The sequence below is a fragment of the Giraffa tippelskirchi genome, chromosome 6, assembly GCF_054371585.1.
Source record: "Giraffa tippelskirchi isolate mGirTip1 chromosome 6, T2T-mGirTip1v1.2.pri, whole genome shotgun sequence".
In the NCBI taxonomy this organism is placed as follows: domain Eukaryota; kingdom Metazoa; phylum Chordata; class Mammalia; order Artiodactyla; family Giraffidae; genus Giraffa; species Giraffa tippelskirchi.
In genome coordinates this window covers 124,760,606-124,774,523 of record NC_137280.1, presented here as the reverse complement: position 1 = coordinate 124,774,523, position 13,918 = coordinate 124,760,606, and the positions used below count along the sequence as shown (strand labels likewise).

The following is a 13,918-nucleotide window of genomic DNA, read 5'->3' as shown; positions in this document are numbered from 1 at the left end:
TCTTTTTTGCTTTGGTGATTACCTCTGTCTGTGTGTGTTTGAGTGTGTGTGTGATGTCTGTGTGCTTTCATCAAGACAGTTACTACAAAAAGCCCAATCTCCAAATCATTATCAAATGGACAATACTTTCAATGTACATTAGATCTTCTAATCACGCATATTTTAACAATATGGAATGCTTACAGTTTTTTTCTGAATATCCCTTTTAATTAGAATGTTTAAATTGATCTAATAAAATCATAAAGAAAAAGCAATGTGATTTAGAGTTCTGATTTCCAAATATGAAAATCACCAATAGGGAAATTAAATGTCTAATCTTATATGATTATCTCTAAAGCCTGCAAAGAAATTCTAGTTTGAGATCTCCTACCAAGATATGAGACAGGGTGATTTTGATACCAAAAGTCTAAAATAAAGGATCATGACAACTTTATTTGTTTTTGCAAATAACGAAAAAGAAGAGGGAAAGCACACTTTTGTGTTTTAATGCTCTTGAGTTTAGTTAAAGTCACTTCCAAAACACCTCAAGAAATGAGTTTATAAACATAGTTCTAAAAAGGAAAAATACCAAATTGGTGTTTTTGGAAAGTTGTGTAGAGAAGTTGAGCACAAAAATTAAAGAGAAATTATTATAGGTATATTTCTTAACCCACCTGCTATCAGGTCATCAAGAGTGTCGGTAAGCGTCTGGGCTGGAGTTGCAACCATTAGTCCATCTGGTTCTTGCACTAACAGCCCCTGATCATGTCCAGTAATAGCAATCTGAGGCTGTCCTATAATCTGATGATTACCTGATACTTTCTGAAGTTCAAGAGAATTTGTCCCATTAGAACCTAATTCACTGGAAAAGTTACACTGTGGAGATGATAAAGGCTGGACTGGGACAAAATCAATTTGTTCTGTCGATGGTGGAGACTGTTGCTCATCATCAACATCATTATCTTTAAATAAGATTGTGTCAACCTGAGGTAACTCTGAAAAGTCATCCTCTGGGAGACTACCATCTCCTTCCCCTTCTGGGAAGACTCCTCTATGAGAGCACTGCTGGTGTAGAGATACTGTGTCTTTCTGACCTTTGGTTTCCAGATATTCTTTGGTAAATTGCTGCTGTGTTTTCATCTGCAACTGCCTTTCCACTTTCTGCAGTTCTTTCAGTATTTTCTTCTTCTTCTGGACTTGCTCTTCTCTGTTCTTTTTAAGTTCTTCTATCTTATCTTTGTTCAGAGGTTCACCTTGAATTAACTCCAATGATTTAAGCTGTGCTTTTTCAATAGCACTAATTCTTTGTCCCAGTTCATTCAGTTTTCCTTCAGTCTCCTCTACTATGCACTCCAAAGGCTGGTATGGGTGAAAAGGTGGCAGTACGTCCTGATCTGCTACCTGCAGGGAACTGGACTTCTGCTTGGATGTACCTAAGCACATGAAAAATGTTTGAAAATGTGCCATGCTAAAAAAAAAAAGAAGAAGAAGAAGAAGAAAGAAAGAAAAAAAAAAAAATCCCAGCCCTCCCCCACCCCACCCCCCAGCATCCTCCCTCCCAAAACCCATAAAACTAATGCTGTAGAATGAATGCTCAAAGATTCACACCAGTTGTAGCTAATGACCAGACTCTTCGATTTTACATAGCACAAACAGGGATGTTGCCAATTCAAAAAAAAAGACATTTTTAAATTTAAAAAATGCAATATTTAGGATTGGATGATTTTGGAAAACAAGACAGGGGCATAGGGAGAAAAGGAAAATCAAAGAGGAAAGAATCTCAAAATTCTGTTTATTAAATTGGACTTTCTAAAGAACATAAAATCTAAAGCAGAACCAAAATAATGTTGAGGGTATCATAAATGTTAGCTTAACTGCCCAATTTTTCTTTTTACAATATTAACTGTGTAAGTATAGATTACTGCAAGAAATTATAGCCTGTAGATCAAAGTGGGGAAAAGTGTTTTTCAAATTACCCAAATGTTTCTTTTATTATTTTAAAATATAGGTTGAAATTAATTCTTAACATATAACCTTCTAAACTGTTCATTAATTAAGTCAAACACTTCCATAAGTGTTTAAGTTCACTACCTGAACACTGTATTAAACTTATATTACAAAGGACAATTATTCTGAGTTTAAGTAAACACTTCATGTAAAAATCTAAGAGAGAAACAATCAACATTACCTGGGAGAAAATCAGACTTCCTAAACAAGAGTACTCATATTGGCAGTGTACATTAAAAATGAAATAATTATACATTTAAGTGAAGGTTTTCAGTCACACTTAAAACTTACTCCCCAAAGGCAAAATAATTATCAATATCAATAATCCTAACATCTGGACATAAAATGGAAGAAATATATAACTACTTTGAGGCGAGTTTAAGGTTTAATCTTGTTTAGGAAGAAGAACTGGGGCTATTCTACAGTAAAAAGGAACAAACTACTGATATACCCTACAACATGGATGAACCTTGAAAACATTAAGCTAAGTGAAGAGTCCAGGCACAAAACACCATATATTGTACAATCCCATTTATATCAGATCTACAGAGAAAAGGCAAATCTAGAGAGACAGGTAAGGAAAATAGTGGTTGCCTGGATTATAGTGGGGAGAATGCGGGCTGATCACAAAGAAGCATGAGAGATTTTTTGGAGTGATGGATCCAAAACTAGATGGAGGTGATGATTACACAATTCTGTAAACTTACTAAAAGTCATTGGATTTGTACATTTAAATGAGTGAATTTTATGGTATGAAAATTAAGCAATATTAAAGTTGTTTAAAAAAAAAACTAGGTGAAAAATAGGTGTCTGTTCTCAAGGATTGTGGTCAATATATATGAATAACATATGTAACTTCAGAGTTTTAAAAACTAGTTTATCAAAAAATAAATAAATAAAAACTAGTTTATCCAATGCATTCAAAATGATTCCTAGGTCCAAAGGAAAAAAAATAATCCTTTAGATGTTTAATTGTTCTGAACTGCCAGAGATTGACAAAACTACTGGACAAAAAAATCAGAGATTTAACTGCTTCTTTGTTAGGAGAACTCAAAACTGCAGGTAGCTCAGATAACTGCAACATGTTATTATCATAAAAAGCCTAACAGATTTTCCCCTAGATACTGTCTTTAACAAGGTCATACAACCACAGTTTCAAAATCACTACGATAATTACCCATATTCAATTTTATATTTCTATCTGAGCAAAGTGGTGGGAAGAGACTTTATCCTTAAAGAGCAAAAGCTGTTAGCTTGTGAGATAATTTTATACCTATTTCCATAAGATTATATAGGAAACCATGGTTTGCTTTACTTGTTCAAAGTACCTCATGACAATTAATGGTAGGAAAAAGGAGTTTAACTGCCACAGAATCTGCAAGCTCAGCAAGGAAATTTTCAGTTGTGTAACAAATTCAATGACATCAGCAGAGTAAATTCTTAAGTTCCACAAGCTCCTCCAACATTATTTTAAAACACCCTTGTATAGTTCCTATGTAATTTGTATTTAAGATTAAGAAAACTAGGTTAAGAGTTCAACACTAAGACTGGTAATTATGAGCACATTGGACATTCTCAGATTTAAAATCTTATATGGCAAGAATTTTGAGAATAGTAAGAGAAAGATAGGGCTCTAACTTGTTAACAAGTAAAATACAAAGAGCAGAAGATTAAAAAGAGTAACTTATTTAACTGAAATTGAGACGAAAAGCCCAAAATTTAGGCAGCAGGAAAAGCAGACGATGGTGAAATTAATGCACAAAAAGCAGTTCTTCCCCAAATATCCAATGACTCAGTATCAGTAACCATAGAAATGTGCGATAGCCTGTACACACATCAAAGCACTAATAAAAGCTATAATATCATGAATAAGTCAAGTTGGTGAAAAACAAATTATTCCTAGAAGCTGAAGCAACTCCTTCAATTTGGGGGAAAAGGAGAGAATGTTAAACAAGTGTTCTTTTAGCAACAAAATTTTCAGTATGTAGGAAAGTAGCAGCATAAGATATATAAAAGAATATAAAAGAGCTCCTTCTTCCTCAAACAGCTTGTACTGTCAGAGAGAAATAAATAAATCTATTCATTTGGTAGCACTGAGTGATATCATAAACTAATATTTAGGAACACAGGTGAAGTTACCATCTCTTTGGCGTGGTTTCTATCCTACTTCCTCAACTTTCACTTTTCCTCCATTAATTAAAAATGTTTCCAATAGGAAACTATGATACAGAGAAAGCTTGGAACGTGGCCTTCATTTTTTATTGGAAGTGAGAAAATGAAGTGGATATATACTTGTCAAATATTTGGTTTACTATAGAAATGAGTTTAATTCTATTACTCATTTTTGCGTCTAAACAATTAGTCCACTGGGAAACAGAAAAATAATGGCCAAAGGAAAATAATGAATGACATACAACTGGACCAAGGTTAAGCAAGTGTCCAAAAATAGAGTATCTGTGTTATACGCCAACAGACTAAATCAACTGTTTTTAGTATAAGCAGTTATATGTGAGAAGATATTATTAAATTTGGGCAAATGTAAATCCATACTGCCATGATTACTAATGGAAATCTACTAGAGAATATTATTAGTAAAATTTCCAGAGGAATATTCAACCTCATTTACTGTACACATAATTTTTCTATGTAATTTTAATGCTTTGCTATTAAACTGAGAACTTTTCATGTTACCTACTCCAATAAACAACTCAGGGATATAAAGCAGTATGTTAACCTAATGCTTACTTTTCATGTATATTTCTGTTTTCAATCTTTTCCCTACAGTTTAGAATACTACTTCTTAAGTTCTTAAACATCCTCTTTAAAAACAGTGTTACTCTGCTTAAAAATTCTTAATAATTTTCTCTTGCCTTCAGAATAATCTATATTCTTATCCTGGCATTTATTAACTTATTCAACAAATATTTAACAGCTAGTACAGGCAAGCCACAGTGGTCCATTCAAAGACGAGCAACATAAACCCTGCCCTCAAAGAGCTTACAGTCTAAAAGGGGAGATAGAAATGTACAAATTGAAGCATTGGCAGGTATAGAAATGCAATGGGGTGTAAAATATAGTAACCTTACAAATTGCTGGTGGGAGTGTAAACTGCTGTAGCATTCTAGAGAGTGAATTCATAGTACTTTGTCAGATAAACATTATGCATTTCTATGACAGGCAATTCTGCTCCTGAGTTTATCCCAAAGAAATTCTCACACAGATCCATAAGGGGACTATACCAGAATTTTCACCATAGCATTGTCTGTGTTGGTGGGGAATGAGAGACAATCTGGGTACCCAGCACTGAGAGAAAGGACAAGTGAAAAACAGGATATACAGGATAAACACTATGCTACAGGTACAAATAATCTAGAGGTAGACATATGGATAGATCTTAAAAACAGTGTTAGGCTTCCCTGGTCCAGTGTTTAAGAATCTGCCTTACAGCAGGGGACATTAGTTTGATCCCTGATCCAGGAAGATCTCACACGCCATGGGGCAACTAAGACCATGCACCACAACTACCAAGCCCACGTGTTGCAAATACTGAAGTCTGCGCACCTTAAGCCTGTGCTCCTCAGTAAGAGAAGCCACCTCAATGAGAAGCCTGCACACTGTAAAGAAGATTCAGTGCAGCAAAATATAAATAAATAAATAAATAAAAATAATATTGCTGCTGCTGCTAAGTCGCTTTAGTCATGTCTAACTCTGTGTGACCCCAAAGACGGCAGCCCACCAGGCTCCCCCATCCCTGGGATTCTCCAGGCAAGAACACTGGAGTGGGTTGCCATTTCCTTCTCCAACGCACGAAAGTGAAAAGTGAAAGTGAAGTCGCTCAGTCGTGTCCGACTCTTGGCGACCCCATGGACTGCAGCCTACCAGGCTCCTCCGTCCATGGGATTTTCCAGGCAAGAGTACTGGAGTGGGGTGCCATTGCCTTCTCTGAAAATAATATTGAAAAAATATTAAATGAAAAAGTAAAAACTAAACAGGACATACAGCATAATATCACTTGTGTAAATTAAAATATATAATAAAGAAGTGAACATTTTATAAAAACTTGTAAGAACAAAAAAATCTACAAATTAAACACATTAGAATGACTGCCTAAGGGGAAGTATGGATGTGGAGAGAGGGATAAAAAGGAATAAAGTAAAACAAGACAGAAACCATGATGACAAAGTCCAGAAATTAAGTATGATTAACTCAACCTTCCATACTTGAAGTTCAAAGGGGAAGTGAAGATGCAGGAGTGACAACAGACAGAAGGAAGATCCAATAAAGTACCACGGGAATTCAGAGAAAAGAAATGACTCCTCAAGAGGGGTTGCTGCTAAGTCACTTCAGTCGTGTCCGACTCTGTGTGACCCCATAGACGGCAGCCCACCAGGCTCGGCCATTCCTGGGATTCTCCAGGCAAGAATACTGGAGTGGGTTGCCATTTCCTTCTCCAGTGCATGAAAGGGAAAAGTGAAAGTGAAGTCGCTCAGTTGTGTTCGACTCTTAGCGACCCCATGGACTGTAGCCTACCAGGCTCCTCCGTCCATGGGATTTTCCAGGCAAGAGTACTGGAGTGGGGTGCCACTGCCTTCTCCCCAAGAGGGGTTGAGGTGCACACAAAAGAAGTGCACACAAAAGAAGTGTATTTTTTATCTTGATATCATTTTAATGTTTTACAATAGATTAGTTAGTTCTAAGCTATACAACTGCATAGAATAATCAGACTCATAATTTAGGATCTCAGTAGAATCAGTTACTACAAATATATTACATGCAAGAAGTGGGTTCAGTCAACAAATTTCTTTACAAAATTAAAGTTGGGTGGTGGTGGTCCCTGGGAACCAGTGTTCCCGGATGGTCTAGTGGTTAAGAATTTGCCTGTCAATGAAGGGAACACGGGTTTGATTCCTGTTTGGGGAACTAAGATCCCAATGCCACAGGGCAACTAAGCCTTGTGTATCACAAGAGAAGCCACTGCAATGAGAAGCCTGCACACTGCAACTAGAGAGTAGCCCCCATTCACCACAACTAAAGAAATCCATGTGCAGCAATGAAGACCCAGTGAAGCCAAAAATAAATAAATAAATAAATAAATTTAAAAATTAAATATGAAAAGACAAAGGTTTGATATTACTTATGTATCCTTTCCCAAGTGTACTCATAACTATAGATGATAAAGCTAAATAATGCTAGGAAACAGCATATCACTCTTACCCAGCTTCATTTTTTTTTTATACAGGTGTTTCTGAGGCCTCTATCAATGTCAGCTAGGATCTCAAATCTTTGAAAACTAACAATGGATAAGAGAAATTAGTTGCCTAAACCAGGAGAGTATAGTCAAGATGGATGGAGCCTGGACGAATGGTGCACATGAAAGAAGAAATGTTTGAGTAGAACATATAAAAAAACACCTGGGTAAGACTTATGGGCATGAATGTATTTTAAAAGGATGCAAATATGCATAAAGACTTCAGATAGGAGTAAAATGTTATAAACTTGAAAAGATGATTGCTAAGACGAAGAGTCCTAGAGAGTAAGAATCCTCTCTCCATCCCTAGCTACATATGCAATGCAGATATCTATGGACTTAGAAAAAACAAAAACAAAAGGATCACACAGCAAATTCATCACTCAAAGGAACTTCTCCAGAGACATAAGTGAGACATTTTAGGAGGAAAAATTAAGGAGAAAATAATATATCTTAATAATTTAAGATAGCTTTTTCTATCCGTGCAGGTGTACTTTTACATCATCAATTTATTTTTCCTAATTTATAGTCATATAATATTCTATGATGCACTCAAACACAATGCATTATTACACCTTCATCCTGCAAAAATAAATGTTGCGGTTGGCAATACCACTTGGCATCTGGCAACAGCAAGTGCCAAGTGTCTAGATACAAGCGTTAATTTTTTCCTTCCCTAATAATTTAGTAAAATGAAAGACTCCATAAAAGGTAAGTTCAGTTTAATACTATTTAGTAAGCAATAAAACATCAAAGTGAAGAAAATAAGTAGATACTAAGCAAAAATACGATTATTCACTTGAGTATCAACCTAGAAATCATGACCCAAACATTTCAGTTGACTTACATAGTAGATCTAAATTTAAAATGTCTTACTTCCTTTCTGTACATACTGTGTCCTTCCTAGCTCATTTCTTGGTTATTCTGTGGCTCTGTGTCAATAAATATTTTTTCAATTATTTCTTACTTAGTACTTAATTTCCCTAGTCAAAGTTACTACAGTCCTCTATAGGATATAGCCAAACAAAAAAACAACAAAAACTGAGGCTTTTAGGTTCAAATACTTTACTAAAGTCTATTAGCCAGTTAGGATCCTCAGATTCTTAACAAGTACATGCTTAATTTGCTTTTTATTTCTTAAGACTAAAAATAGCAGTCTTCATTTTCTGAAGTTATAATAGCTCGGTGTCCAGTGGAAAACTGCTAGAATTAGCTTAAGTCAGAGAGACCACAGGTTTTTTATTTTTGAAATTAATAGTTTAGAAATGAAGTAATCCTTGGTAAAGGCACTCAATACTCTAAATTACTAAAACTGATACTAATTTGAAAGAAGCTTCTGTTTGGTGCTGTACAGTCACTCCTTACCAACTTTACTTAAAGCTATATTTTAAAAAAAGTTGTATTAGAGATACTAAAACATACTTACACACTTGATTATGATTTCAAACATCTAGAACTTGTCATATAATGAATGAAATATGCTTATAAGTTGGTTTTACCTGTAATAGTTTTTAATACTTTACATACTACCTATTATTTTGGAGAACTCAGATATGACAACCATGCATGATTATCAAGTTAAGGTACTTTATATCTACAAATGAAAATATAGCAGAAAAACAACAGAGCTCATAAACTTGAATCCTTTAAACAGTGTATCCTCCTCCTTAACTTGACTGTTATTCATATACTTTTTAATAGTTATTTATCTATGTTCACATACTGATAGATGTTAATCCATTCAGTGAAATGGATTTCATGAAAGAAACTAAATATAATTCTTAAATTGACACTCACTGAATTGCATCAACGATACTAGGAGTTGACTGACAGCAAACACATATTTTCATTCCTCATATTATAGTATTATGTAGCTAAAGCATTGTGAAATGAAAAATGAATGCCTGATACATTTTTGCTACTTTAATTTAATGAAGTACTTGGTATATGCTTATTTTTGGCAGTGCCAGATGAAAACTACACCTAGAAGTATGTTACCATTTTAATAAATCATTTTCCTAGTACTTCTGTCTTTTCTATTTTAAATGGTATATAAGATGATTAGCATTTGTCAGAATTACCTACCTCAATTCTAGATATACAGTAACTGAGTACCATGAAAGTATCTTTATGAATTCACACGTTAGGTGATAAAAATGCCCATTTTAAGGAAAATAATTCAAGAACTAACCTTTTTGTACTCCTAAAACGGCTGGAGAGTTCTCCTGTAAAGTTCTGTCAGGTTCCTGAGGAGGTACAACCATGGCAAGTGTATGCATTGGCACACGTGGAACCTAAAAAATCAACTCAGAAAAAAATGATCTCAGACCAAAGAATAAAACAAAGGTCCATAAATGAAACAGAGATCTTATTTTAGATTTTCTTCATATATCACCAAATTAACTTTTTTGTTTCTTTAAAAGAAGAAGAATAGGGAAAGGAAGAAGAAAAAGAAGAAGCAGCACCATTGTTTACCAAGCAATAACTTCTGAGAATACTGACAGGGCAAATTCAGGCAATCCACACATAGTCCATGATTTAAGCTAAATGGAATCAATATCACTCTTTTGTTAAGGAGAAAGCCTTGCTGGTTTCAATTATAGCTTGGAATAAAAGTAACATATTCAACTGACCAATTTAGGAAAATTCTATACGGTCAAAAGAAAAAAATCCAACACCTTTCCCAAATTAGTGTATTTTAGCAGTTCTCAGGATACCATTGTAGAAAAGAACTTAAGACGTCACTGAACTTTGTATACTTATTATACTCTCTACATTCTCTCTGTAATTTTAGGTAGGTTTAAAAATTAATGAATTTTTGGTGCATGTATCACTCACACTTTCCTGGTTGACAAGAGTAGCTATCTCTAGGATATCTCTAGAAAAGGTATTTCCAGGATATCTCTTAAGAGTCCTTTGGACTACAAGGAGATCAAATCAGTCAATCTTAAAGGAAATCAATCTTGAATATTCATTGGAAGGACTGCAGCTGAAGCCGAAAAAGACTTTGGCCACCTGATGTGAAGAGCCGACTCATTGGAAAATATCCTGATGCTAGGAAAGATTGAAGGCAAAAGGAGAAGCGGGCAGCACAGGATAAGATGGTTAGATAGCATCACCAACTCAATGGACATAAGTTTGAGCAAACTCCGGAAGACAGTGGAAGACAGAGGAGTCTGGCATGCTACTGCTCATGGGTTCGCAAAGAGTTGGACACGACTTGACAACTGAATAAAAACAACCAGGATAATTAACACTCTTGGGAGGTACTAAGGAAAGAGGTTTCTCTTGGTTGACAACCCTAAAGACCTAGCTGAATAAAAGAACAACTTGGAATACTTATATGGTATTAAGTGTGCGTTTTTTTTGTTTGTTTTTCTTTTTTAAAAACCCAAACACTAGTTTCGGTAAAGACAATTAAAAAATTTCCATGTACTTTTCAAGAAAATCTCAAAAGAATTTAGGACAAGATTTATTCAAATTTTAAAAGAGAAATAAGCCCATTTTATCTAAGACTAATTTTAAACAGAATTTCCAATTTGAAGAATATTTATAAGTTTAAGTTCTATTTTATATTACCTGAGATTGATCTTGTGAAGGTGGAGTAAGCTGAGACACATCTGTGGTAGGAACTGACAGAACATTGTTTGGATAATCCAAAAGATAAGAAACAACATTAGTATGACCACCTTTTGCAGCTTCAATGAGCATTGTTGAGCCATCCTGAGAAAAATTGATATTGTAATTAATTATTTGTCAATTTCTTTTAATAATATGATTACTAAACATGTTTAGTTTCTTAGCTCATATAAAATCAAAACTTATTTAAACAGTAATGAATATTAATAATATTAAGCACTAAAATATCTGAAATATATTTTAATGATGATATATAATTTCCTTATTTTGAAGTAGAATACCTTGAGACGATGAGTAGGGTCAGCCCCATGAGCCAAGAGTAGCTCCACCACTGCCAGGTGACCTCCTGCACATGCCAGTGACACTACTGTATGATCATTATTGGCTGTAGCCCTATTCACATTAGCACCTTCAAAGAAAAATAAAAAGCAATCTTAGCAAAGCCAGCTCAGACAATATGATTTTTGAAACATTTCTGAAGTACAACATAGACATAAAAAAAGTACAAAAATCATAGATGTATAGTTTGAAATATTTCTCAAAGTGTAACCAGCACCCAGATCAAGAAACAGATTATCCACAAACCAGAAGCCCCACTTTGTGTACTCTTTCAGTGTCCCTCCAATAAGTACTATCCTGACTTCCAAACTGATGTTAGGTTTTGAACTTTATATGAATGAAATCATACAGTGAACTCTTTTTGTGCCTGGCTTCTTTCCTTCAATATAATATTTGTGAGAGTCATCTACATTGTTGCAGTCCATTCATTCAATATCACTTCTAAGATGAAAAATCTAGATTAATAAATATATATAGTTTTAATATATATATGAGCACCAAATAATACCATTGTATGTAACTCTTTAAATACACTTTTGATCTACTTCTAAAATGTGGCAGTATAGCCAGGTCTCAAAGTAGAGAACTTTTGAAACAATATTTAAGAGAAATATAATTCTTCATATTGCCTATTTTAAGAGTTAGAGACCTGGATATGAAGAGAAGACATAAGATCATCCAAATATATTGAAAGGCAATTTAGTAAGTTGTTCAATAGCTCTGTACAATATAACATAAAGAAAGTCTAAATGCAAAATCTTTTCTTAGCCTCTTTTTTTTGGTAAATTAATTTTGATCCCCAGGAAAAAAAGACTTTATTTTTAGTTCAACTACCTTTTAAAATCCCAAATGGATCCAATTAGATAGTTAAGACTACAGCAATGTTTGGTCTTCCTTCTTCCTTAATACCAGATTTATTTTATGAAAGAAAAATAAACCTATGGGAAAGTATTATTTATTTCATTTTCAAAACTACCCAGCTGAACCTAATCCTAACTTACATTAAAGTACATTTTGGGGGGAAAAAAAGTACATTTGGGAAAGGCAAGGTACACCAATAAACATCCTTACATTAGCAACATGAGATTATGTTTAAAGTTGTTAATACGGCTGACTTAACTGTACCATAAACAATGGTAGTAGACTTTCTCCCCTCTATCCTTCCCTATTTCCAGCAGAACTGCCCTAAGTGCTAAACAATACTGTATCTACTATATATACCTGGACATTTTACATTTGACTTTTCCAACTTTTGGGAGTTAAGTATATACTGTTTGGTTGATGAAAACTCAAACTTGAAACTAATAAAGATTCCAGCAAAGTATCTTATGAACTCTGCTTCCTAAGAATATACAGCAATAAAAGACTAGAATACAATACTTAGACTACAAGTAAAGTAGCTTTAACATAAATTGCAACAGTTTAGGAACTTTTTACAGAAGCTGTAGCTTCTTGAAAATTCTCATTTGTACCTTCTTTACCTTTGCTAATAAGAAATTGCACGGTACACAAATGACCAGCTCTTGCAGCTTTCATTAAAGGTGTTCTTCCACCTTCAGATTCATGTTCCTAAAGAAACATAAAATAATCCGTTACTGCCAATTCATTAACCATCTATCTTAAACGCTTAGTAGCAATGACATAAGAAATAATGAAGATTTAATACGGAGAAGGCAATGGCACCCCACTCCAGTACTCTTGCCTGGAAAATCCCATGGATGGAGGAGCCTGATAGGCTGCAGTCCATGGGGTCGCTAAGAGTCGGACACGACTGAGCGACTTCACTTTCACTTTTCACTTTCATGCATTGAAGAAGGAAATGGCAACCCACTCCAGTGTTCTTGCCCGGAGAATCCCAGGGATGGGGGAGCCTGATGGGCTGTCGTCTATGGGGTCGCACAGAGTCGGACACGACTGAAGTGACTTAGCAGCAGCAATGACATAAGAAATAATGAAGATTTAATACTTACTTAATGCAATCACTTATGCTACCTACCTCAATTCCTCGAAAATACAGAATTAATTTCAGTCCACACTAGTTGGTGTAACTTTCTAAGAGCAAGTTCAGTTTTGCACACCAAACAGTAACCATTAAAAATTAGACTTATGTTTAGTTTGATCCCCAAAGAGAAATAACTGCATTTTTTTCTAATACCAAGTTTCCCTAACTATTCATCTGAACTTGGAAAAAGGAACCTTAATTTTGCGAGGTGATTATGAGGATCACATCATATCAGAAGCCAGTAAGAGCTGTATCAAAGGTGAGAAACCAGTCTGAAGAAAAACACTGTGGTATTTCAGGAGTAAAGGGAAAAGGAAAAAGAAAAACACAAATGAGAAGCTTTTTTAGAGTAATATTAAATGCTTGAACAGTCAAAGGAAAAAGAAGCAGTCTTACAATAGCAGAAAGATTGTGTTCTTCCTAGGAAGTTTACCAGCAAGAAGAATGAATGATAAAACAGCTTCCAACCATCCTTTATTAACTCTAAGGGCCCATGGACAGAGGAGCCTGGAGGGCTGCAGTCCATGGTGTCGCAAAGAGTTGGACATGACTGAGTGACTAACACACACACGCACGCGCGCGCGCACACACACACACACACACACACACACGAAGAATGAATAACTATAGGCAATGTCAAAATAATGTGGTTTTAGAATGGATTTTGAACTTAAATTCAAATGTAGATAAATGTAATATTCCGG

The 13,918-nt window shown here is 34.8% G+C and overlaps 1 protein-coding gene across 7 annotated transcripts in view; it reads right to left on the bottom strand.

The window, feature by feature from the left end:
* Positions 1-13,918, bottom strand: part of ANKHD1 (ankyrin repeat and KH domain containing 1) — a 109,330-nt gene that overhangs the window by 29,383 nt on the left and 66,029 nt on the right. For 5 of the 7 annotated variants that reach the window (XR_014056922.1, XM_081501004.1, XM_081501005.1 and 2 more), the window contains 5 exons: positions 12,694-12,781; positions 11,155-11,282; positions 10,814-10,957; positions 9,426-9,528; positions 654-1,412 (listed from right to left, as the gene is read on the bottom strand). Coding sequence is in view for 6 of the 7 variants with exons in the window: in XM_081501004.1 (XP_081357130.1) it covers positions 654-1,412; positions 9,426-9,528; positions 10,814-10,957; positions 11,155-11,282; positions 12,694-12,781 (1,222 nt within the window). In the remaining variant the exon portion in view is untranslated. The remainder of the gene's footprint in view (positions 1-653; positions 1,413-9,425; positions 9,529-10,813; positions 10,958-11,154; positions 11,283-12,693; positions 12,782-13,918) is intronic. The other 2 variants (XM_081501009.1, XM_081501010.1) reach the window with 1 other exon arrangement.